The sequence below is a fragment of the Miniopterus schreibersii genome, assembly GCF_964146895.1.
Source record: "Miniopterus schreibersii genome assembly, chromosome: 1".
In the NCBI taxonomy this organism is placed as follows: Eukaryota; Metazoa; Chordata; class Mammalia; order Chiroptera; family Miniopteridae; genus Miniopterus; species Miniopterus schreibersii.
Window position 1 is genome coordinate 120,040,488 of NC_138101.1, and position 27,653 is coordinate 120,068,140.

At 37.3% G+C, this 27,653-nt stretch overlaps 1 protein-coding gene across 1 annotated transcript in view; it reads left to right on the forward strand.

The window, feature by feature from the left end:
* The window catches only part of CDC123 (cell division cycle 123), a 53,255-nt gene extending 26,253 nt beyond the window's left edge, over positions 1-27,002 (forward strand). The window contains exons 7-13 of the mRNA XM_081127992.1: positions 1,371-1,419; positions 4,141-4,216; positions 5,855-5,977; positions 6,871-6,899; positions 18,903-19,031; positions 23,034-23,171; positions 24,026-27,002. Of these exons, the coding sequence (XP_080984118.1) occupies positions 1,371-1,419; positions 4,141-4,216; positions 5,855-5,977; positions 6,871-6,899; positions 18,903-19,031; positions 23,034-23,171; positions 24,026-24,052 (571 nt within the window). The 3' untranslated portion in view covers positions 24,053-27,002. The remainder of the gene's footprint in view (positions 1-1,370; positions 1,420-4,140; positions 4,217-5,854; positions 5,978-6,870; positions 6,900-18,902; positions 19,032-23,033; positions 23,172-24,025) is intronic.
* The last annotated feature ends 651 nt before the right edge of the window (positions 27,003-27,653 follow it).

Consider the following 27,653-nt stretch of genomic DNA (forward strand, 5'->3'; position numbering starts at 1 on the left):
ATAGCTTGAAAAATCTTTGTTACAAACTTCTAGAGGTGCTGGCTAAAATATAAAATTAACAGAGATTTAAATGCATACCTGAATTCACAAACAAAAGACAATCCAAGTATAAGAAATGTAAAGAGTATTGAGAACGAATCACTTCTTCCTTTGTGCTATCAGAGTATTTTTATTTTTATTTTTATTTTCAGTGTTTTTGAAATTCTTCATCTATCTGTTAGACTTTCCCTACCAGACTGAGCTCAAGGTGAAGAGACTGTTAATCATTTTGGCATTCCCAGTGTCTAGCCAGCCTTGACATAGATAGACATTTAATAAACAATATGAAAAATTGCTTATGAAACCGAGGATTAGAGGAGGAAGCAATACACTTAATGGAGGAATGACCAGCTCTATCAACTATTTTAATTTTAAGGTGCATGTGGGCGAATGATTAGATGAACTGTGTGACTTTATTTTATTATTATTTTTTAAATATCTCTTGATTTCAGAGAGAGGAAGGGAGAGGGGGAGAGAGAGAGAGAAACATCAATGATGAGAGAGTCATTGGTTGGCTGCCTCCTGCATGGCCCCTACTGGAGACTGAGCCCGAAACTTGGGCATGTGCCCTGACCAGGAGTCGGACCACAATCTCCTGAATCATAGGTCAATGCTCAACCACTGAGCCATTCTGGCCAGGCTGTGTGACTTTAGATGGCAGAGTTGATGTCTGTAGAGACTTCTGGATTATCCATAAAGAACACAGTAAGAACTGAAAAACTGCAGGGCCATCCTGCCTTCATTTAGAATCCTGCATTAAGAAGATTTGGATTGCCCTAGCCAGTTTGGATCAGTGGTTAGAGCGTCCGCCCACAGACTGAAGGGTCCCGGGTTTGATTCCGGCCAGGGGTACCTCGGTTGCAGGCTTGATCCTTGGCCCTGGGTCGGGGCACATGTGGGAGGCAGCCAGTTGATGTGTCTCTCTCACATCGATGTTTCTCTCTCTCCCTTCCATTGTCTCTGAAAAGCAATGGAGAAAATATCCTAGGGTGAGGATTGGGGGGGCGGGAAAGACGATTTGGGTTATAGTTCTGGCTTGGTCACTAATTTGCTCTTTACTGGGTCTTATTTTCTTTTTTTCTTTGTAACAGAAAAATGGAGATTATAATAGCTCATTTGGTGGTTTTGAGGACTAATGAAACGACTTTTCAGGGTGCCTAGACTACTAACACCTGTCATCAAGTAGTGCTTAATACATGTTCATTGAATTCAAATTAGTCTTCTGTTTCTGAATACTTTTAGTAAAACCTAATCTCACGTTAAATATGTTATGTGTGTGCATATACTGACACCATTAAAAAAAGATTCCATTATGTTTTTTCCCCTCAAAGATTTATCCATTGTACTGATGATTCCCCAGATCCTTGTATGGAATATGAGGTAAGAAACTTATTTTTTTTTTCTCATCTCAATGAAGTTGAAGTTGAGTCCAAATGAAGTGTTGAGAATTGCTATTCTTAAGTGAAATGAATGAAAATTTTTGGATTTATTTCTCTAGGAACCTAGGATCATTGAATTTTTAAATTTGTGAACTATACATATAAAAATATACAGGGTGACCCCCCCCAAAATGTATGCACACTCATTCCTGTAGATTCTTTTAAATTTTGAAAGTGAGCTGTATGTTAATAAACACTGACTTTATAATCATTCAAAGTGTATACATTTTTTGAGGACACCCTGTGTATTCTCTCTCTATAGAATGTATATAGAAAAATATTGTCTCTCAGTATCCACATGGGATTGGTTCCAGGACTCCTAAGGATACAAAAACCTAGTTTGAAAAGCCTAGGAAAATAATATTCTTAGAGTAATTAAAATGAAGGAAGTTGCAAGCAGAATCCTATGTATTGTGTGGTCTTGTCTGCATGTATCTAAAAAGAAATGTATATAATATATACTCATATATTCATAGAATGCTTCTGAAAGATATGAGAAATTGACAGCACTGCTTGCCTTTGAGAAGGACAGAGGGATTGGATGGGGAAGATTCACCTTCTCTCTCATTTTGTATTTTTTTAGTAAACCACAGATGTATGTAGTACCTGTCTAAAATATTTCAATTAAGATTATGCAAATTTTCCAAAAATTTAATACTAGTATGGAACAATTGCTCATTTCTTTTTTGCTTGAATAAAAATTACCATGGCCATGAAAAAATATATGCCAGTATCAGCTTTTAATAGATAAGAACAGTGTAATATTTTAGTTTGGGGTTCTTTATTTAGTTTGGGGTTATTTTAAAATAATTTGACACGTACAAAGCTTGACAAGAATACGCAATGCTGGAAATTGAAATCGGTGCATTTTAAATTTCTAAGGTATATTTTAGCCAATATAGTTTTTTAAGAAAATCAAGTTGCTATAAAAAATGTAAAACTACATGAAAATGTGAACCTATTATCCAGATATGTCCTCAGTATTAGCATTTGGGTCTTTAATTCCCTTTTCATGAGAGAGAGAGAAAGAGAGAGAGTGTATGTGTATATACATGCACTTTTTTTTTTTTTTTAATAGGTAGAGAAAGGAAAAGGGATATATAGAGAGAAATATCAATGAGAGAGAAACATCACCTATAGGCTGCCTCCTGCATGCTCCCTACTGGGGATCGAACCTGCAATTCAGGCATGTGCCCTGACCAGGAATTGAACCGGTGATCTTTTGGTTCCTGGGTAGACACTCAAACACTGAGCCTCACTGGCCAGGCATATATACATACACTCTTCATAAGGCCATTTGCATACTGGTTCCCCCCTTCCCCCCCACTTATAGTATAGTGTGAACACTTTCCCAGTTCATTAAGTATTCTTTTGTATCATGATTTTAGTGGCTACTTATTTTATAAATGTACTGTTTTATTTGACAAACATTTCTTTTTTCTTTTTTTAAAAAATATATCTTTATTGATTTCAGAGAGAGAAAGGGGAGAGAGAGATAGAAACATCAATGATGGGAGAGTCATTGATCAGCTGCCTCCTGCAGGTCCCTGACTGGGGACTGAGCCTGCAACCTGGGCATGCGCCCTGACTGGGAATCCATCTGAGATCTCCTGGATCATAGGTTGATTCTCAACCACTGAGCCACACCAGCCGGGTTTGACAAACATTTCTTAAGCACCTGCCATGTATTGCATACTGGTGTTGGAACACTGAAATGACTTAGTTCCTTGCCCTTATCGAAGTGACTGTTTAGTAGGGGTGAGATATTTATATCAAATTATCATAATATAACATGGTATATATGTGCTTGCTATAGAATGTCATGCACAGGAAACTATGGGAAGCACAGGATGTGAGAAAGGAGAGTTCTGAGCCCACTGGGGGATTTGGAATGGCACCTAGAGTAATTCAAGTTCTGCCTCACAGGTTTTGAAGGGAAAAGAGCGGTATGCTAGGATAAGGGAGGCTGGAGACACTAGTCATTTATTACAGTTAACACGTTGAAAGAACAGAACTAGTTCTCTCCAAAGAACATTTTAAAAACAGACTCAGAAGCATACATTTGTCAATTGTTCTATTTATAAAATTGCAGCAATTCAATAATGTATAAATAGTATACTAAGTAATTAATTACAGTAAGAATACCCATTTATGACTTGGTCCACTGATAGAATTGGTTTACTTTAAAATAATGCCAACGTCATGGAAGGGTTATAACGATTCTTTGTAATAAACTATAATAATAATTTTAGCAGAGTACATCATACAGAATGGTGTTTAAGGTAGAAATTTGAAATTGTATTTTTAGTATTCTTAAAGGAGTGAAGAACATAGAAATTACTGGGCAACTAAGGCACAGCAGTGATAAGACTTGACTTTATCATCCTTGGGGGTCTATATTATGCCAGATCTCATAAAACAAATAAATGACAAAGATGCATTTTGTCATAAAGAGTCTAACACAGTTTCCCATTTATTAGACTAATAGGTCACAATGCTATTCCCTATATCTCACATTAATGTTTTCTGATTCCTCTTTTAAAAAAAAAAAAAAATTTATAATGGCAATTGTTAAGACATAGTCTAGGCATAAAATTGACTATTAAACTAGTAAACATCCCCTTGTTATATAGTTGTGTTACATTTTTTCCTTTTTCTACAGCTTGTTCTTCGAAAGTGGTGTGAATTAATTCCTGGGGCTGAGTTCCGATGTTTTGTCAAGGAAAACAAGCTTATTGGTAAGTTCTTTTACCTTTGAAGGTAATTGTTAAAAGAAGACAAGCTTTTGATGGAAGGAAGTTTCTAGTAATTAGGACAGGGGTAGCAATCAGTTTTTATCTCAGACTCTTCCTCTAACGAAGTGGGTACTGACTCTTGAATACTATATTGAAGGGGCCTGAGGCCATGTTCAGTTTCCACAGGGCACAGTATTGTCAGTTTACCTTGTCTGTCTGGGTTCTGGGTGGAAAGTGAGGGCCTTTGTTCTTCCCAGTTTAGGATATGTCTAACGTCACCTGCTGTCTCTTTGGGAATCTCCTAAGTATTGCTAGCTATACACTGCTTATTTTAAGCATCATAAAAAGCGAAGTTTTTAAACCTTTGTTTTCTGTTATTGGAACACTGTTTATTATTCTAGCAAGAGAATATATGTGGACAAATACGTGCGTTACTTTAAAAGCCACCCATTTTCTTTCTGCTCAGGTTATTATGTTGTTCCCTATGATCAAATTAAATGTTGATAATTAGCTCTTTTTTGTCTCCGCACATTTTTCATGAACTCAAATTTGTCTTCAACCAAGAAAAGTGTGATTTGAAAAGAATCAAATCAGTATTATTTCTTGAATATGATGTTGACATTTATTAGCTTACCTAAGAGAAATGGGGTGTTGGAATTTATCATATTATTAGATATTACTGAAAAGGCTGCACTTCAAGCTAAAAACGGGAGCATATTGGCATGTGATTAAGAAATTGAGTGGAAGCCCTTCTTTCAGAACACAGAACTTTTTCTTAGACTTAGAACAAATTGAGGCAGTTCTTCTAAAAGTCTCTCTAGTTTATTTAGAATAATATCAACAATTCTGAAGAAAGGAATATTTACTTTTCCATGTCTTGAAACATCAGTCTTGTGAAGGCAAGGTAGCATGTATGAACAAGAAAAATAGACTGTTTCTATGAAATACAATATTAGTATTGAAGACATATCAGTATTATTGAAGACATATCAGTGAGGAATATTTTATATTTTCTCAAAGAAAGTGCAGAAGAATAGCAGTTTATAGAGTTCATTGGAAAAATCAAAGAAAAGCGATTGTGTGCAGGGTTAAAATCAGTTCTTTCATTTTTTCTTTTTTTCTTTTTTATCTTTATTGATTTCAGAGAGAGGAAAGGAAAGGGAGAGAGAGAGATAGAAACATCAATGACGAGAGAGTCATTGATCGGCTGCAGCTGGCAATCGAGCCCCGATCGCCTGGATCCTAGGTCGACGCTCAAAGGCTGAGCCACGCCCAGCTGGGCCATTTTTTCCATAATAGGCATTTTTATGACTTTGAATTCTTTCCATTATATTAAATAAAAATATTTATAAATATTTAAAAATATTTATAATTAATATTAATTATATCAATATTAATAAAGATAGTATTACTATTTCTAAAGTAAGAATGCATGGCATTATGGAACTTTAGGATTCACCTATCCATATAAACCTTTACAGCTGATATTTCTGTATATTGAATAATGTATAATTCAATCAGTATTCATCTGATTGGCTGTTTGATCTACTTTAATGGTTCTCTCAAGAAGAGTTTTAAGTCATGTTTTGATGTTTTTGCAAAGAGTATTATGTAACGGAATATAAAATATTTTCTTGTCAGCTATTTCTCAAAGGGACTACACACAATACTATGATCATATTTCTAAACAAAAGGAGGAGATTTGCAGATGCATACAAGACTTCTTCAAGAAACACATACAGTATAAATTCTTAGATGAAGATTGTGAGTATTTTTTATTGACTCAGTGAAATGAAATGAAATACATAATGTTAACCTTATTTCACAGTGGCACATACTTTAAAACGGGATTTGAAACACTATTTTAAATGTTTTACTATATTTATTATTTGGTATTGCTGATGGTTTGCGCGTTAATTTTACCTTATTTAATCAGAGTGCCTTTTTAATACTGAGAGTTTTTTCTCCTGCCATTTTAGATATTTTCATTATACATTTCAAAGGGTCTTTCCACAGATGACAAAATGCTGTTATTAGAGCTAAATTAGCTAGATGATTAATCTGCCTTTCTAGATTTTTTTATTTGAATCATCAGATAGCTCCAGTTATATAGTAAATAATTGAGAGTTGGTTTTAAGAATTGAAAGTATATTGTGTATGAGAGAGAGTTTTTATGTATCTTAAAATTATGTCTGCTATGGTTTACCTTTTTTCTACTTTCCAAGCCTGGTTCTATGGCAGATTTGACTTTAAAAAAAAAAATTAGTCATGCCATAAGCATAGCTAGATTTTATGCTTCCCTACTACAAAGTTTTCTCATTTCATTCCCTATCCCCAGTGATTGGTGCTTCCTTTACTAGTACTTAGAACCTGTTTATAATGGTGAACTGGTTGAGATGATGTCAGTATTTGAACTTTTAAAGGTAATGGATTATGGCTGATGGTAGAGAAAGGAAAAACAAAATTATGTAAATAAGACATTGCAGCATGTCTTTTTATCTTTAAAGTTTTGAGATTTAGAAGGATGAAATCCTCCAGGTTAATTATATTCTGCTGTTGGAGTAACTAATAATAAAATGCATTTTAATTTTCAAAAGGAGGCTTAGATCATGAAACAGGTAGTTTGTTATTAACTTTGAGTTTTTTCTTTTTTACAGTTGTATTCGATATATATAGAGACAGTAGGGTAAGTAAACACTATGAATGATTACTTTAAAACAAGGACTACATAGCTATTATGAATGTAAAGGGCTGACTGCTCAAAAAATATTTTCTCAAATTCAGGTATTTGAAATTCACAGTGGTCAAGAATCTCCCCTTAAAATATACTTAATAATATTGTCAATAATTATGTACCACAAGTTTGGGGATTATCATCATCACTATTATTATTATTAAATTTAAATTCTTTATTTTTTAAGTACAGTTGACATACAATATTATATTAGTTTCAGGTGTACACCCCAATGATTAGACATTATATAACTTACTAAGTGATCATTCTGATAAATCTAGCACCCATCTGATGCCATACATAGTTATTAGAATATTATTGACTGTATTTCCTATGCTGTATTTTACATCTCCATGTAGATTCATTATAGATTCACTTGTTGATAGATATGTATTTATTGCCATTTTATTGTTTGTATTTTTTATCTGTTTTCTTCTTCTTAAACCGGACCCTTTTAACATTTCATGTAATACTGGTTTGCTGGTGATGAACTCCTTCAGCTTTTTATTGACTGGGAAGCTCTTTATATGCCCTTCAATTCTAAATGATAACTTTGGTGGGTAAAGTAACCTTGGGTGCTTTTCATCATTTTGAATATTTCTTGCCAATCCCTTCTGGTCTGCAGAATTTCTGAGAAATCAGCTGATATAGTCTTATGGGAGCTCCCCTGTAGGTAACTAACTGCTTTTCTCTTGCTTTTAAGATTCACTGTTTGTCTTTAACTTTTGGCATCTTAATTATGATTTGTCTTGATGTGAGCCTCTTTGGGTTCATCTTGTTTGGGACTCTTTGTACTTTCTGGACTTGTATGTCTATTCATTCACCAGGTAGGAGAAGTTTTCTGTCGTTATTTTTTCAAGTAAGTTTTCAGTTTCTTTCTCTCTTCTTCTGGCATCCCCATGAGGTGAATGTTGATATGCTTGAAGTTGTCCCAGAGGCTTCTTACACTATCTTCATTTTTTTGGTTTCTTTTTTTCTTTTTGCTGTTCTGATTGGGTGTTTTTTGCTTCCTTATATTCCAAATTGCTGCTTTGATTCTTGGCTTCATCTTCTCTACTGTCGATTCCCTGTAAATTATTCTTCATTTCAGTTAGTGTATCCTTCATTTCTGACTGGTTCTTTTTTATGGTTTCCATGTCCTTTTTTATGCTGTTGAAGTTCTCTCTAAGTTCACCTACTGTTTCCCTAAGTTCCTTGAGCATCCTTATATCCAGTGTTTTGAACTCTGCATCCAGTAGATTGCTTATCTCCATTTCATTTAGTTCTTTCTCTGGAGTTCTTTCTCTTGTTTAGTTCATTTGTTTTGTTCTTTTATTTTATTTGGGACGTGTTTCTTTGTCTACTCATTTTGACAGCCTCCCTGTGTTTATTTCTATGTATTAGGTAGAACTGTTACATCTCTAGGGCTTGGTAGAGTGGCCTAATGTTGTAGGTGTCCTGTAGGGTCCAGTGGCACGGCCTCACCTATCATCAAAGCTGGGTACTTGAGGTGTGCCCCCCATGTGGGCTATATACCCTCCGCTTGTAGTTGAGCCTTGATTGCTGTTGGCGCATCAGTGGGAGGGATTTACCCCCAGGCTGATGCACTGCAAGGACTGGCTGTGACTACCAACAACCATGGAGGATCAGCTGTGCAGGAGCCTGTCCCACAAAGCAGTACTTATTTCATCAGGGCTCTGGTGCTCGCTGAGTTTGCCCCTTAAGTGTGTCATTGTGGAGGTTAGGTAGTGTGACGTGGATCTCAAGCCGTCCACCGAGTGTGCTGGCTCTGGGGCCTCCAGGGAGGTGTGGGCCAAGGTCAGCCACTGCCTGAGTTTTGTGCAGGGCCACCCGGCTTGAGCTACAAAGTGATCTGCAGCTGCCTGCTACTTGTGTTGAGCTTGGAGGTGCCCAGGAGAGGCTCAGCTGTGAACCAAGGCCAGCTGCCCCTAGTGCTGGGCTTGGGGGCACTTAGAAAGAGATCTGGGGCATGCTGAGGGCAGATGCTGCTTGTTTGAGAGATTTTAGTAAAGTCAGAAGATGAGCCAAGAGAGGCCATTCCTATGGAAAAGTCCCTGGAAACAGCTTGGGTGGGCTCGTAAGTTTGGTGGGGGGAATCTCAGGGAATCACCAGGGTGGGGCAAACAGTGTTAGCCAGGTTGATGGAGACTCAGATATGGAACCTGCTTGCCTTCTCTGTGGGGGGCGGGCTCATCAAAGGAACAGTGTCCTCTGCCAGCACTTTTGTCTGGGATAAAATTGCCCGCACCTCCAGCTCTTGCTCTGATGTCAGATACTGTAGTTTCTCCCTGTATGTCCCTGGTGCCTTTTGGGCTGCTGTCCCAGCACTGGAGGTCAGAGGGAGTGAGTCAGAGTAAGTCTGTGTTTGGGCCCTTTAAGAGGAACTGCCTGGGACTCTAGCAGCCTCCATCTCACTCAGCCTCTATTCCCGCTGGAACCCTGGGCTTCAGGGCCTGGTATGGGGCTGGGACCCCTCACTCCACAGTGGGGACCTTTGCAGCCAAGATATCCCTTACAATTTTTATCCAGTACATGTTGGCATGTGACCAGGCCATTCTGAGCGTTTGCCCTTCCTAGCAGTCTCATTGTGGCTTCTTCTTTAAATTTCTAGTTGTAGGACTTCTACTTAGCTAGATTTCAGGTGGTTCTGAATGAAGTTTTTCTGTAGTTTAGTTGTAATTTGATATGTTTGTGGGAAAATGTAACATGGTTACCTATGCTGCCATCTTGACTGAACGTTCCCAGATGATGACGATGATTTGGTGATTATTTGATTGATTGATTTTAGAGAGAGAAAAGAAGGAGGGAAGAGAGAGAAACATCGATTTGTTGAACCCACAACCTTGGCATATCAGGACAATCATCAACTGAGCTACCCATCCAGGGTTTTTTATTTTTTTTAATTAAATTTTTTTTTATTACTGTCGACGTACAATATTATATTAGTTTTAGGTGTACAATAAAGTGATTAGACGTAGTACCCATCTGATACCATACATGGTTATTACAGTATTATAAACTATTCCTATGCTTTACATCCTTGACTATTTCTATAGCTGGCGATTTGCACATCTTAATCCTTTTCTCCTTTTCATCTATACCCCCAATACCCCTCCATCTAGCAGCCATCAATTTGTTCTTTGTATCTGTGAGTTTGTTTTTGTTTTGTTTATTCATTTATTTTGTTGTTTAGAGTCTATATAATTGAAATCATATGGTATTTGTCTTTCTCTGTTTGGCTTATTTCATTTAACATAATATCCTTTGGGTCCATTCATGTTGTTGCAAATGGTAAGATTTCATTCTTTTTTATGGCCAAATAATATTCCATTGTATACATGTACCACATCTTTATCCATTTGTTTATCTCTGGACAGTTAAGTTGCTTCCATATCGTGGTTGTTATAAATAATGCTGCAATAAATATAGGGGTGCATATGTCTTTTCTAATTAGTGTTTCAGGATTCTTAGGATATATTCCCAGAAGTGGGATCACTGGGTGATAAGGCAGTTCTGTTTTTCATATTTTGAGGAACCTCCATACTGTTTTCCACAGTGGCTGCACCAATTTACAATACCACCAATAGTATACTGGGGTTCTCTTTTCTCTGCATCCTCAACAACACTTGTTTGTTGATTTATTGATAATAGCCATTCTGCCAGGTGAGGTGATATCTCTTTGAGGTTTTAATTTGCATTTTAGGCATCATTAATTTAACATGGCTAAATGGCCACCTTATGTCCTACTTTCAACTGCTGTTAGAAGTCTAGGTATGCTTAAAATAGTTCAGTTTGCACACTTTTATTTTTTTTCTCAACAAAGCCTCTTTATTTTCTTCTCAAGATAACATTTAGAAATAATCAGATATTCCCCACACAGTTCTCCCAGCCCTTGTCTAGTGAAGTCCACATAGAATGGTTTTAAAGGCCTGAGCAGAACTGCAGAGGCTCCCGGCCCTGCCCTAGGATGAGCAGACAAAAGGCAGTCTCTCCTGGGCACATTTTGTCTGTTTGCACACTTAAATGTGGCCAGGAATTTGTCATTTTATATTGAGGTAATTATTTTTAGTAAACTTAAAGATCCTTAGCATGATTTGAGTCACTTTTATTTTTAGACTTAAGATGAGGATTAGAGTAGTTTATATTTATTTTTTAAAATTTAAAAGTGATGGAAACTTCTATAATGAAAAAGAAAACAAAAACCTGACAACAAATCCTACAGCAGAGATTTCACTATCAAGACATGCAACCTTGTTCAAAGAAATTTGGGTCCCATGATTAGTGCTTATTGACTTAGATGTTAAGAAGACAGCAGGTGTGTTTTCCAAATATGTCGCCCATATATTTCCAAATGTTATTACCCCCGTGTTTCTCATTCCATCAGCCTCTGTAAAGTGATGCTTGTGATACCTTTGAATCATTTTTTGGACAAAAGGATTTGGCCCCTATGGTCATATTTCCAAATCACTGTTAACTGTTTACTTAACTGTTGTTAAGCCAAAAGATAACACTGTCTTCACCCTTCTGCCTTCATGGGTGATGTATCTATTAAGGATCAGAAAGAGGAGTTATAAATTGAGATTTGGTAAACAAGAGGGATGTTCCTTGGCAAAGTTTCAACTTAGTGGAAACAAACCTTAGGTAAAGAATGGGAAGCCAGTGTGACAGAATGGGTAGAAACCTGAGCTGATAAACAGAAGCCCAGGGCTCTATGTAGCCATGTCCAGGCACTCAGGCAGCCAATATCTATGGAGACCCTATGATGTGTTAGATACCATGCTTCCAACAACATGATCGCCTGCCCTAGCTGGGTTAGCTCAGTGGTGAGAGCATCGGCTTATGGACTGAAAGGCATGTGTCTCAGTTGCAGGCTCGATCCCGCCCGTCCGGGTCTGGGCCTCTGTGGGAGACAACAAATTAATGTGTCTCACATCGATGTTCCCTCCCTGGACTCTCTGAAAAGCAAATGAGAATATATCCTCGGATGAGGATTAAAAAAAAAAAAATTATCTCCTGATCTTGAGGAGCTTAATCTTCAAGACTTGAAACCCAGGGAATTGGCATGGTAACAAGCTAGATAAAGTCAATTAGGGAGTAAGCCTAGCACTTTGCCCCAAATGTGCAGCTTAGAAGAACTTTATTCTCATTTAATTCAGTATCTTGCTTAATCCATATACCCCTGTGAGGTATGTATTATTTGTTCCCATTTTACAGATATTAAAACTGAAGCAATTATATGTTAATGCAATTAAATGGCCAGTCTCTCAGTATTACCCTGGCAAATGTCCAGTTCTGCAGATGTCTTAATTGAAGTTGGAGAAGTGCATAAGTAATTACTGCTGTGATCTTACACAACTGAAAGTTTTTGTATGTTTTTAAAGTGAGAAGCATGCCAATATAAACACCCTGACAGTTTCTGAGGAGAGATTTAAAACATGATGTAAAACTAATATGCATTTAGTCAGTGGGACTTGTATCACTGTTTGTTAGGCACTTTCTTGAATATATAATTTTATGACTCTTGTTATAGAAAACTAACTCTTATATGGTCTCTATATGAAATATAACTAAAGTGTGTGGGCTTGGCAATATTTTGATGTGTCCACTTTTTTACTGCAGCTGGTGAGTAGAGTCAGTGCTGATAGATTCTAATGGCATGTATGTAAAGTGATGGTCTGGGACGAGGCCTGGGAATATGTGTTGTAAGGTGCTCCTTAAGTGATGCTAATGCACCATTAGAATTTAGAGTAACTGCCTTAGATACTTGAAAAATTATTCCGGTCCCCTTATGTTACTGTTTTGTTACTATGTCTAGTCTTGAGTCTTTTTAATATTGTTGAGATTGGCTTTGCAACTTGGTCACTTTTTTATAACTGTTCTATGTGTGATTGAAATAGAAAGTATAGTTTCTAATATGTCAGGTAGTCTACAGTTGTTTGTAATGTTAAAGTCTTTTATATCTTGTGAATGAAATGATGACGGATGATACCTTCAAAATAATACAGATTTGGGGGGGAATGGGTGAGATATAGATGAAAGAAGATTGGCCATGGGGATCAACAAGATCACTGGAAACTGAGTGTTAGATACATTGGGTTCTTTATATTATTTTATCTACTTTTGTATATGTTTAACCTTTTACATATAAAAATCTTTTTAAAAACTTTAAAACCATAAAAACTGTATCTTTCTTAATTTTTCTCTCTACTTAATCTGTCATGTACTAAACAAGGTTATGTTAACAGCTCTTGCTTTCTAATTCTGTCAGTTTTTGTGTTATAGACTCTGGGGTTATGTTCTTCCACAAATGTTAGTTCACAGTGGTTTTGTTTTCCCAGTGAATTCTCACCATCAGGCGGTGACCCTCTCTATTCTTAAGAATGCTTTTGTGCTTTTGGCATTTAAGTATGTTTTGCCCCAATATTGATTGTACAGTTTTCTTTTGGTTTTAGAGTTTTATCTTTTTCAGTCATTTTCTTTTTAGCTATTAGGTTTTAGGTTATGTGCATGTGTCTTATAAGCAGCATATTACCGGTTTTGTGTTTTTAATCACTGATAATTTCTGGTTTTAACTGGTGAGTATTTTTTGCATTTATTGTATTTGATATTTGAATGTTTTTCACCATCTTATCTTGAGTTTTCAATTTGTTTCGCTTTTCTATGTTTTTTTTTTTCTTTTAATTTATATTAGTGGTTTTTCTTGATTCTTCCTCCCCCCCCCCAATAATTTTGAAGTTTAGTTTTTTATTTCTGTTAATTTTGGTAGTTACCACTAAATTGTAATGTAGATATTTAATAAGTTCTGAAGTTAATTTCACTTCCTGTTGTCCTCATGATGCAAAGACTTTTTCATATACTGATTCCCAGCACCCACTTTTGTCATACAGGTGATGTCTGATTTTTAGTTCCACTTTGTGTTTATAGCCCTAAATTAGTCATGATTGTTGCTGTTCAGTTTCTTTGCTTACTACTGCTTCTTGCCTCTCACAGCTTTCTGGATCCAATTCTTCCCAGTACTATATTCTTTCGTAATAAATTCCCTTAGTCCTTGGCTTGGCTGGAAAAGCTTTTGTTTATCTTCATGCATGATGACAGGCTTAGCTGGGTATATAATTTTCAGTTGACTGGTTCTGTTGTCTCAGCACTTTGAAGACACTGTTCCATTGTTATTTGGCTTCTTTTCTTTTTTGGGTCATACTTCCTAGGTCTAAAAATTTATTTCCTTTGTTAACTGTGGAGAATTCTCAGCTGCCTTTTCAAGTATTGCCTCTTCTTTTTTTATCATTTGGCCTTTGGAACTTTATTTACATGTAGGTATGTTAGAGCTTCTCACTTTATCCTCATGTCTCTTGACTTCTCATTTTCTGCCTCTTTCTCTCTCTCTACTGTGTTTTGTAATTTTCTCAGATATATCTTCCAGTTTACTAGTTCTCCTTCAGCTATGTCTGATCTGATATGTTTAACCTATTCAGTAAATTTTATTTTATTTTTTATTATTACTTTTTTTAATCCTCACCTGAGGATATGTTTTCCATTGCTTTTCAGAGAGTGGAAAGGAGAGAGAGAGTAACACCAATGTTCGAGAGACTCATCGATTGGCTGCCTCCCACACGTGCCCCTACTGGGGCGGGGGATTGAGCCTGCAACCAAGGTACATGCCCTTGGCCAGAATCAAACCCAGGACCCTTCAGTCCACAGGCCGATGCTTTGGCCACTGAGCCAAACTGGTCAGGGCTTCACTAAGTTTTAAATTGTTTCAGCTATATTTTTCATTTCTGTAGGTTCTTTTTGGTTACTTTTCAAATCTGCTTATTTTTTCGTAGTATCTCGTGTTTTAGGGTTTGATTTGTTTTATATTTCAAATCATTTAAAATTATTGATTTTCTTTTTTGCTTAGATTTTTTTGAGATATAATTTACATAGAGTTGAGCTTATCTTTTTTAGTGTATAATTGTATGAATTTGAAAAACACATCTAGTTTTGTAACCACTACTACAATGATGATGTAAAACTACTTCACTCCTCGAAATTTTCTCATGACCCTCCCTGCGCCCTAGCCCCTGGAAAACATTGCTCTGTAAACCTACTGAGTTATTTTTAAGTTTTTAATTTCTAATACGTTCACATTGCTTAAAAATCAAATCAGTGTGAAAATATATGTAGAAACCTCTGATCCCCTGTTCTCCTGCAAGTTCATTTTTATTAGTTTCTTACATATCCTTCTAGTATTTCTTCCTGCAAAAAGAAGGAATATCTTTGTTTCATTTTTCTTACACAGAGTTGGCATATGATATACACCTTGCTTTTCAAACGTTTTTTTAAAACAATGTGTCTTGGAGAGCTTTCAACTTCTTACTGTGGCCCACTGTTTTGTGCTGTGGATCCACTGTTTAGTTTAGCTACTTCCCTGTGGATGAACACATAAGTTGTTTCTGTCTTTTGAAAATTGTGCTTTGGCAAACATCCCATATATATGTTGTTTCACACATGTGCAAAATATATCTACAGGATAAATTCCTAGAAGTGGGATTGCTAGCTCAAAAGGCTAAATGCATTTTAATTTTGATATACATTGCAGTTTACCCTCTGTCGAAGCTACACCAAATAATTCTACTGGAAATATACCTGGGTATTTTCTCAAAGCTTGCCAGCAGGGTATATGGTCAAACTTTCTAGGGTTTTGGTGGTGGTGGGTTTGATAGATGAAAAGTGATGTTTCAGAATAGTTTCAAGTTCCATTTTTTTAATTATGAATGAGGATGCAGTTTATCTTTTTCATATACATAAGGGTCATTTCTGTGAACTCTTGCCTCATATCTTTTCCATTTTTTCCTATTGTCTTATTTATTATCCTTAACATATAGGAGTGCTTTATGTATTCTAGAGATTAGGCCTTTGGGATTATCCCACTTTATTAGTCTTTTGCCATGGAGATCAAATATATTATTTATTTTATGACTTTTCAATTTGAGTCATAGTTTAAAAAAATACCTCCCCATTTTTTCCCTAGTTCTTTTATGGCTTACTGCTTGTACATTTGTCTTTGATCTATTTGGCATTTGTCCTGGCATGTGATAATGGATTCAACTTTGTCTTTTTCTGGATTTTTACCCAGTTGTCCTAACACCAGTATCTTTATTTTGTATTGTCTTTCAGATTGATGATGATTTTCCTCAGTTCTTGGCTTTAACCCCTGGCTGTTCTATTTGCATATTCTCATTCATGTTACTTACTCTTGGTTTTGTAAACCAGTGTGTTTATTTTACCATGAGTTCATCTTCAGTGAACTTATTTTTTAATCTGTGAGAATCCCAAAGATTCTTAGTTCAAAATTTTTCATTTGCTGCTTCCACGTTCCCCAAACTCCAGTTAGAGAAAGACAAGCTCATTGTTTCCTTTTCTAGTCATTAGGAGTTTTATATTATACTTCCTTGACTGAGGTAGTAGCCCTCTGAAGTTCACTTCTTGGTTCTGATCCCCTTCCTCGTGGCCAGTCTCCTGTCCTGTGTGCATATTAAACCCTTCCCTGAGGTTCCTGGGAGGAAAGCTCACCCAAGGCTTCCCACTGCATCAATTTGTATGCTTATTTCTGTTTTTTAGGTTCCTCCTCATTTCTGGCTCCTGGGATCCCCTTTCTTGTAATCTCATTTATACATTTAAAGGGATTATTTTAACCAGTTTTTCATCTGATTTGGAACGAGAGGTTTTTGAAGTTCCCGTAGCCCCCATTTTCTGGGACCCCCATGTATTATTGTACACTCTGGAAAATAACCTGTTCCCAGAGTGGACTGTCTTTTCATGGCCTTCACACCTGTTAGTTTTTGTTATTGTTGTTTTCCCCGAAATGGTCTGATTTTCTTCCCACCATCCACCCTCCCAGATCATCATCACCTTCATCTTCAAATTCTGAGTTACTATGGTGAGCTTTTCCAGCTTCACCATGCAGATTTAGGTAGGTTCTCCTTACATTCTACTAGAGTCTTATAATACCCTCTTCTTATCTGTATTGGACCGTTGTCCCCTGTGTACTGTGATTGTGGATGGCTTTTGTTTCTCTTTTTTGGTGTGTGTCGCCTGGTCTGGGCTGAGCTCTTTGAAGGAATAGATTCTGTGTTATTAATCTTTATGCCCCAGTGCATGACATAGTGTCTGTCTAGTGCAGAGATTTATTTGGGTTGTGGGGCTGGTCAGCTGGTAGATTATAGGAAGGGTTATATGTGGGTCTTATCTGATGGATTGCCTAAAAATATTTCTCAGGTCGTCTCCTGCCTGAGATGTCACATAAAAACCATGTTCTAGCTATAAAATCCTCATCTTGATAGTTTTATGCCTGATGACAGCTATTTTTCTTTTTCTTTGAATTAGCGGATGTCTTCTGAACTATAGAACAAACTCTGCCAGGTACTAGTTCTAAAAGTAGTCATCTATTTGTGTTTTTAAGTTTGTTTTGTTTTTTACAGTATACCATATTTTTAGTTTATAGAACTTTATATTCCGATATTTTTTCTTTTTATAATGAGATGGTTTTACTGGTTATAAAACCTCAAGTAGAAAGGGTTTGGAAGTCAGAAAATACCCATTTTGTTGAAATAACATATAGCACATCAAAAACATCTTAGTAATTGCCCCAGAAGCAAAGCTGACATTGTATCAAGAAGTTTGTGGCTGACATTACTTCACGTTATTTCATGTAGTCAAAGACTGTACAAGTGGGTGCGGAGCTGATGTAGGCTTTCTCCTGGGATTGTATAAAATGAGGAACTTACCCAAACGATGTGTGGTGCAAACTTCCTGTAATGGTTCTTTGCCACTTAACAGATGTTTCTACTGTTGGGAGCAAGGCCTAATAAGATATTTCTTAATAATTTTCTAAAAAAAAAAAAAAAAAAGTTTTTCTTTAACCCATATGAGGAACAGTGCTAGATATTGGTGATGGTAGCTCGGCAACCTAGTTCTTAGGCATTTGTAATTTCACACACTTATGTCTGATCAAGACATGATTACTACTCATTTACAGAAAAACCTAATTATCAACAACAATACGATTCAATGATATGAACGTTTTGAGAAAAATCAAGAGGAGCAAAGATAAAATTTTGAAGGAAACGTGTCTAGTAAATGTCACATATATCACCGTGGTCATCTGTAGACTTTACTCTCTTGGCAGGATTTCAGATTCCCAGTTCTTTAATGTCAGTGCTCTACCACTTTATCCTAAGATGCCCCTGACACTAACTGAACTCACTCTGACAGCTCAAAAGGGTTGTTTCTCTGAGCCTGAGCCTGTCACATTGCTTACCTCTCCTCAGAGTAGAAGTTAGGTATTTCTTTTAAGGATTGATATATTTTTTTAGCTCTCCCCTTCATGTGCTATTAAGCTCTAACATGTAGACAAACAAATATTACATTAAAATGAAAGAAAACTGAGCATTTCCATGCCTGTTTCTATATACTTAAAAAAAGCACCCTTTGCAGCAGCAGCTTCTCAGGAAGTTCTGGCTCTTTCCTGCCTCCGCAGGGCAAAGATGATCTTGAAAGATAATCAGACACCCCCTGACCGCACTTGAGTCATGCTCAGTTTAACTTTCTGTGAGATTTTCCTTTTTCCTGCTTGGATTTTTGACTTAAATTCCCATGTGATTTGAGGCAGGACTTGAAATATATGTTTTCATCAGCTTTTCTTTTCTAGGCCTCTTCTCTGCATTTACAGGCGGCCTTCCCTTAGATAAGGCAGTGACACTTGATTTAGACAGGTGGCTCCTTTTCAATAAAACCTGGAGGACTTTCTCTAATGAGACCTGGGGGAATTAACTGTCTTTGAAATAAGTTATACGATTTTTAAAGATTGTATTTTAGGTAAAATAATATGAAAATGATCTTTCTTATAAGACAGATTATAGAGTTTGAATGTTTGATTTTAGTCTATGCCTCTTAATTTTTCTCTCTGTCCTACAGGGGAAGGTGTGGCTAATCGATTTTAATCCATTTGGTGAGGTAACAGATTCACTGCTGTTTACTTGGGAAGAACTGATATCTGAACGAAACCTAAAAGGTGATTTTAGTGAAGGAGATGCTCTGGAGCAGGTAAGATGGTAAAAATAAAGACACAAAGGAAATCTTTTAATCCTCTCAGTAATGGGTAGTTCTCTAGGCACTAGGATAGGCAGTGACTTACACCCTTGGGAAGTATAGAATATAACATATTTACTAATAGATTCTTTCCCATGGAGGTGAGCAAAAAAAGGTGTGTGTGCAGATTCATTCATTCAAATTTATTTAAAGAAATAATGGTCATCTGATATATTTTTTTCTGGTAATTTTTTTTTTCTTGGCTCCTTGTGTTCTGCCTACCTGGAATAACTTTATCTCAGTGGATGAGGTCAGTTCACAGGTCTGTATATTCTCATCTGGTCCCCAGGCTGCTGACAGTGACAGAGGCACATGACCCAGGTGCTCAGATTAGGGTCTCTTCATGGCCATTACCCCAAGTTCAAGTGGTCCTTATTACAGTGCTTCGTTTCCCTCATCAGCTTCTCTTCCATCAGCCACAGTGGCCATTTCACATGTTTTCATGCTCCTCTGATCCTCTCTCTTCCTTTTCTTCTCAGCAGGGATTTCATGTCCTTCTTCATAGGAAAAGATAATCCATTGGTGAGAATTCAGTCAGTTTCATTGTCATCAAACCTCCAACCTTGTCTGCAGCCGTCCTCCTAAGTCTCACCTCCACCTGCCCAGCATATCATTCCTTCCCATCTCTCCACATACCTTGTGCTGTCGTTTATTGTCTTTCCTGTTTTTCCTGTCTCTTTCTGCCTACCAATTCCTACCTCTCAGTAGTTAACCATATTCAGATATTCCATCTTACAAAGACAAAATCTTTAAGCCCATATCTTCACAGCCAAACTTCCTTTAAACAACAACTTTGTAAAGCTTCATTCTGCCTATTAAAGTACTACATGTTCATTTTTAAAGGAAATTCTAAATCACCCATAATCCTACTGCCTTGAGACCCACATGCCTTTTCTACATACAGATATACTGCATATGAACTTATATATCTCAAGGGTTTTTTTGTTTTTGTTTTTTTAAGTATATCTTTATTGATTTCAGAGAGAGGAAGGGAGAGGGAGAGAGAGAGATAGAAACATCAATAATGAGAGTCATTGATCAGCTGCCTCCTGCACACACCCTAGTGGGAATTGAGCCTTCAGCCCGGACATGTGCCCTGACCGGGAATTGAACCATGATCTCCTGGATCCTAGGTCGATGCTCAGCTGCTGAGCCACACCCGGCCAGGCTCAAATTTTTCATTTAGTATTAACTTGTGAGTATTGTATTTTACATCTTTTTAAAAACAGATGTTTTTGGCCTGGCCTATGTGGTTCATTGGTTAGAGCGTTGGCCTATGCAACGAAGGGTCGTGGGTTCAATTCCTGGCCAAGGGCACGCATCTGGGTTGCAGGTTTGAATCCCTGGTCAGGGCACGTGTGAAAGACAACCAGTCGATATGTCTCTCTCTCCCTCTTTTCCTCTCTCCCCCTCTCTTCCCCTTCCTTTCTCCTCTCTACTCTCTCTGAAAATCAGTGGAAAAAATATCCTCAGGTGAGGATTAACAAAAAAATAATAAATAAAAAAACCCAGTTATTTGTTTTTTTTTAACATGGGAATTTTAAAAAAGAGAAGGGAATTAGAGAAGCAAGACTAGGAATCCTACCACCTAGAAATAGCCATCCTCACCACTTAATATTTTTTCCAGACAGTTTTTTGTATAAATGCACCACATTTTTACATAGTGGGGTCATACTAGTTTACCTCATGCTGTTAAGGAACTCGCTTTTTTGTAACTGCTCAGTAGTTGTATATTGTCACAGCTACTTCCTTACATGGCCATCTGTCCTTGCTGCCTGCTGCTTCTCACCCTTCTCCCCCGTCACTCCCCAGCCCGTTTAACCTCAGTCCCTGCCATCCACATAGACTGCTCTTGGCAAACGCTCCCCGGCCTTGTTGCTAATTCAAGTAAACAATGTACTGCCCTCCTCTCACCCAGCTGTTTGGCACCATTTGAATGTGCTACCCTCTTGTCTCATCACTCCTCTTCCCTCGGCTTCTGGGGCACATGCTCCCCTCCTGGGTTTCTTCCGGCTCTTCTGGCTGCTGCCCTGCCTTCAGTGTGACCAGCTTTCCTTTTGTCCATCTCTGAAATAATTCTTTTCATCCTTACTCTGTCCTGGGGCCTCTTTGGCCCTGTTTCTCTAGATCTGACTCAACTCGATTTTTCTCCCTGTTAATGCCCTTGCCCACTGTGTGGCGCCTGCCTGCTGAATTGTCTGTGCCCTGCCTTAGACGGCCAGCTTCTGAGCACGGGGCAGTGCTGCTTCTCCACGTATCCGCAGGGCATAGCGCACTGCTAGGCACAGTTAATGAGTGTTGAATTAATGAGAAGGAATTTTGCCCTGCTGGTATCTTACAACTGTGGGCCGTTAAATCTGAGTGTCTAGGAGAAGAATGTAAATTATTCAAGAGAGGCTTAGTTTTAAATATGAGAGACACAGTTATTGAATAGAAGAAGTTTGTACAAGAGTCAATCTATGGACCAAGTATGATCAAGTCTTTCCTTTTTCTTCCCTCCCTTCTCCCTTCCTTCCTTCCAGTTTAAGCAACATTATTTTGGAAGTTGGGGGATGACAAAGGGAAACAGGAACCGGCTCCTGCCTTTTCCCAGCGTCACCTCCTGTCTGTTTTCCACTTCCCAGAAACCTGCCCTTCCTTCTGTTTCTTGAAGCTCAAAGCCCTGCGTCTCTGCACTGCCTTCAAAGCCATGTTCTGCTCGCAGATCTCAGGAGACTGTTTTTATCATACTTTCCAGCTCTCCATCCAGATGTCCCCTCTTTAGCAAGGTCTTATCTGACTGCCCCTCTAAAGTGGCCTACCTGGTTCTCTATGATAGCAGCCTGTGGTTTTGTTATTATAACACTTTGTACTATCTGAAATAATCTTGTTAATGTATTTGTTTGGCTGTCTACCTGTCTTGTTTTTCAGTTTATCTCCCATACCTAGAAAAAGGTCCAGCACAAAGTAGGTGTTTAATAAATATCTGTCAGATGATTGGTCTGTCAAAACTGGCCTGCTTTCTAGGTCTTATTCCATTCAGTCTTCTTGCCTGTCCCCATCTGCTGGACACATCCATCCCTCAGCTAGATATCTGTCATAGTGAAGTCCAAACCCAAGGCCTCTGTCTCTGAAATCCTTTTTGGCACAAGGCAACATGTAAATATTATATGCAGGCTCTAAGCAGGTACAGTTGACCCTTGAACAACATGGGTTTGAACTGCATGTGTCCACTTACACTTGGATATTTTTCCAATTGACCCATGCAGTTAAAACCTGCACTGCTGAAGGGTTAGCTCCAAGGTTGGGACTGCATAAGCTGAGGGCCAACTGTAGTTATGCAAGGATTTTCCACTGCTCTGACCTCCCTGTTGTCAAGGGTCAACTGTACATGAAAGAATGTGAAGACTTGTTCAGTGTGATACCTGAATTTGCAGTTTTGCTTGCAGTTTTGTGTAGGTGATGGGACAGATACATAAATAAGTTAAATTACATAGAAGTATAAAGGTGTTAGGAATTCAAAGCAGTTGCTTCCCCTCACTATTAACTTTACTTTCTAAGGCAGTGTTTCCTAATTGCACCTGAAGAAAACGGTAATATTTATAAAGCAGTCTGGCCTGTATGAGATTGCTCGAGGCCACCAATAACTAGCCTGCCACCTGTGACCCATTCAGAACTAAAGAGACACATACCCTATTTGTACTGCACACAGGCTGCACCCTGGCAGCATTTAGGGAATGGCCTCGCTCTCTAGGATGACACTTTTCAGGTACCTCATGTTTGTATTGTAGTCAATATATAGAAATATTTTATAGTCTTGGTGTCTTCTTTTACTTCAAAATCTTATTTCATCCTTTCTTAGTACAGAAGAGAACAAGGAGTTGAAATTGTTTTGATAGAATCTTTTCCAGTTTGGAGAAGAGACTTAAAATTTCTCATAGACTTTCCTCTTTTTTTCTCTCTTTTTTTTTGGTAAAGGATTCTCCAGCTTTCCGTTGTACAAACAGTGAAGTTACAGTGCAGCCCAGTCCCTATCTGAGCTATCGACTGCCCAAGGACTTTGTAGACCTCTCTACTGGGGAAGATGCTCACAAACTCATCGATTTCCTTAAGCTGGTAAAGCCTATGTGTACTTAGCATCTTTGTTTTCAAATTGGCTTTTTAATATTTTATTTTAGTCTTGTTCTGCTTAGACTTCTTTGATGTCTATGAACTTAAGGAGAATTACTGAATTGGGTCATTTTAAAACAGTTTGTAATGTGAGCTGAAGGAATAACTTTTTTTTTTTTTATCCTTACCTGAGGATATTTTTTCCATTGCTTTTCAGAGAGAGTGGAAGGGAGAGAGAGAAAGAGAATTATTGATGTGCGAGAGACACATCGATTGGTTGCCTCCTGCACGTGCTCCCACCGGGGCTGGGGATGAGCTTGCAACTGAGGTATATGCCCTTGGCTGGAATCAAACCCAGGACCCTTTAGTCCACGGGCCCAACACTCTAACCACTGAGCCAAACCAGCTAGGGCTGAAGGAGTAACTTACTTAATAATTAGAATGCCAAAAAATGTTTTTATGATGTGCATGCTTTTTGAATCATTTTCACAGTACTAATTTTAAAGAAAGTATGTCCACTGGAGTTACAGGGCTAAGAGCAGATCAGAGCCGTGCTGTGGTCACTCAAGGGAGAAAGTGAATATTTATGTTTGTGTGTGTGTTTCTGGGTGGGAATATTTGTACCTGTAGAAAAGAGAGTAGAAAATATTCAAATACCTGAGGATAATATGCCCTGGAGCCAAAGTGATCAACTAGTTGAGTAAATAAGTTTAGGCATGTTTTTCCATGATAATTTTCACCCACATCTTTTGCCAAGGCCTCTAAAAAATGATACTTGCTGACAGAACAAATGATCTTGGCTGATTAAATGTGCCAGTTAGAATGTGCTATTTTAATGCAGTCTTGGTTTCCTTTGATAGAAAAGAAATCAGCAAGAGGATGACTGAGTAGAGTGCTAGAGTTCAAGACCAAGTGAAGGAGGAAACCACTGCTCCTTCAGGAAGCTGTTCATGGTTCACAACTTCCTGTCAACCCAGTCGGATGGGGTGGGGTGGGCAATGTGGAAATCAGTTGCTTTTTATATTCATGTATATGAAGCTGGGGAAAAACAGAGGGACTTTGCTACTTGTAAAAATAACATAATAAATAGAACTTAAACATAGGAAACCATACTGTTCTGATGATAAAATACTTTCTATGAAGTACCTTTCTCTTTTGACTCAGTCTATTTAGATGTATTTTTGTTTCTTGTGCTATTTTTATACCTATCAGGTAGGTGGGCAAATTATATTTGTTATAAAGAAGTGGATTCTTTCCTAATCTAATCATTCCCTCTCTGTTGGAAAAAATAGAACCTCATATTACTATAGAAAATATTTTTTCTACTCTGAGGATTTTCATTTAATCTTTCTGTCAGTTTAGCTTCAATTTGGGTATAGCTAAAAGAATGCAGACTTCTCAAACTGAAATAACCTTGAAAATTCCAGTATATTACAACCATCTTAATATAGCGTATATTAGTAAAGCTATCACAGATTTAATTAGAATTTGGCCTTTTTAAAAGATACTAGAATCGTTGAGAGGTAGATTCACTTTTTAGACCATAGTTTCAGTAATTATTCTTCCGTGGCCTAATTGATGGTGATGATCATCATGGTGATATCTTATTGATTTGGCACTGAATATATGCAGGACACTCTGCTAAGTGCTGTTCATGTGTTATTTTACGTCAGAGCAGTTTGAAGAAACAGACGTTATGGTTTCCCAGGGTATCTGTTTAACATGGTATCAAAGAATATCTTACTAGTTGGAGGGATGTTTCTTAGCACAGGAGACACATGTGAGTGCTGCGCAAGGACGATATGAAGAGAGGTGAGACAGAGCTGCCTTCTTTGTACAGTTATGTCAGCTTATGTGTGATGCTGAAGCATATCCTTTCTTTGGACTCTCACAATCCCGTAGCTTTCTGTGTGGCTTCTCAGTTATAAGCACTTGATATTCATGCTTTAAATACAAAGTACAAAGATCAAGTTGTGATCTTTGTTCTCAGTGTATCAAATGTCATTTCTTCTTTTTTAAATATATTTTTATTGATCTCAGAGAGAGGAAGGGAGAGGGAGAGAGAGAAACATCAGTGGACGAAAGAGAGTCATTGATCAGCTGCCTCCTGCATGTCCCCTGCTGGGGATTGAGCCTGAAACCTGGGCATGTGCCCGGACTGAATCCTCCTGGTTCATAGGTTGACGCTTAACCACAAATGCCATTTCTGAGGTCAATTGTTTGACATATAGGTGCTTCAAAAATATTTTCGTTTTCTTAAACTGCTCATGAGTGTCTATTACCTTATAGCGGAGGGCTTTTTTGTGTGTGTGTGAGTAGATTTAAACTTAACACTGGAAACTGGCTTCACCATGGTGATATTTTACTAGTAAAAATAATAATAATAAATAAATGTATTGATACCAGTTGAAAAAATTCAGACTATATATAATAAAAAGAATCAAGCAAAATATTTCATAAACAATACAATTTGTGGTGTAAAACTCATTAAAATTTTGCACTTATTTTCTTAGGGAAATTGAGTTCAACTCTCACTTTACATTAAAAAATGTAATTTTTGTTCATTGTTTCCTTTACTATATTTAATTTTAGTTTATTATCCTGATGTTAATATTAAATATAGGGTAGCATAAAGAAAATATTCTTTTAAATTCAAATACCACTTATGCCTGTTTAAAGATTACTTTTGAATTCTCCTTTTATTTTGGGCATTATCTGTTCTTTCTTGGAAGTACCTCAGGTTTGCTTGACTTCTGAAAGTAAATACCTGTGTTTTTCTTTTGCCTGGTCCTGAAATCCTATTTTCTGAAGAGAAGACATTGCATCTGGTGATTTTGACAGGTTGGCATCTCATGTTCCCTTTGTCCTGCAGGCAGTGGCATGTACCATGCTCCTCCAGTACAGCGGACTTTGCCCAAAAGTGCTGCTTTAAAAAGTCTCACTTTGATTTTTCTTTTCTAAGTTCATAATTTTTTCTATTTACTCAGCTGTTTCTCCTTTTGGTAATTGAGGATTGTGTCTGGGGAAAAAACCCCACATAAACCTTATATGACTGAGTTTTTAGAGCTTAAGTTTGTTTTCTTTCCTATAAAGTCGGAGAATAATAATCATTAGTATATGCATCTATTAAATGAGAGAGCCATGTAGAGCTTTTCATATAGTGCATCGCACATGATGAGCCCCTGACAATTGTAGCTAGTATCATTTTGCTCTGCAGACCTCTGTGTATTTATTAATGTCTTCATAACAGAATCAAGAAAATTTTGAGTGGAAAGGGACTTGAGAGATCATTCAGCTCAGTGCCTTTTCCTCCCTCCTTCCCTCCCTCCCTCCTTTCCTATCTTTTTTTTTTTTTTTTTTTTTTTCAATACAGGAGAAAATTGTTGCCTAGAAGAGTTGAGATGTGTGCAAAACCTTAATTGCAGCAGAATCAAGACCGCAAAAGAACTGTTTTTCTCTAAGGATTTTTCAGCCTAATATTTTTTAGGCTATGTTTCAACAAGGACAAATTATTGTTATTACCATTTTAAATACGTTTTTATTGATTTTTAGAGAAGGGAGAGGGATAGAGAGAGAGAAACGTTGATGAAAGAGAACCATCAATTGGCTGCCTTCTGTACGCCCCCTACTGGGGTCAAGCCCGCAACCCTGGGCATGTGCCCTGACCTCTTGGTTCCTAGGTCGACACTGAGCCACACTGGCCAGGCTGACAAGTTATTTTAATAATGCTGTTTTCAAAAAAATTGTTTTTTAAATAAAAGTGCAAATTCATCTTACATATTTGTATGTAGAGTAACTAAAAGGAGAGATAATAAATACAGAGAAATTGAAAAATAACTGTCTTTGAAAGATTAATTCAGTTTCATGTTTATTAACCAGTTTCATGTTATACTAACCAGGCTGATCTTGAGAGGTGACTTAGCCATTTTTAGACATATTTTATAAAAACAAGTTTATTTAAACAACAAGACGCTTGATTTGAAGGGAAACCTATCTAGGATTCATTTTTTGTAATTCGTCCCTACTTAAAGACACATTGCCCTACCTGTAACAAAAAAAATTATAAAATTGTCCTTGATTTCACAATAATAAATGAAAAATATTAAAATTCTCCAATTGAACAAGGTATGCAAAGATTTTTATTTATTTTTTGTTTGTTTAACTGAGAGAGCAAAATAACTATTGGACTATAAAGATAAGAGCTGAATGAGCAGGCCACACTAAAGGAGAAAAGGGATATTTTACAGAGCCAGTGTTTTTCCCCCATCACATTTCCATTTGATGTCGATCAAAATGTACCATTTAATTTTTTAAAAAAAGCAGATCTTGTGCATGTACTTTGTACAATAAAGGAATGGGGAAGGGGAAATGAAAGGAGAAAAAACTGTACCGTAGTGGTCAGGATGTGGTGGCACCAAATTGCGTTTTTCTAATTGAGAATGTCGTTGTGGTCTGGAGTACTGGGTTCTGGAGTAAAGTGGCAGGTCT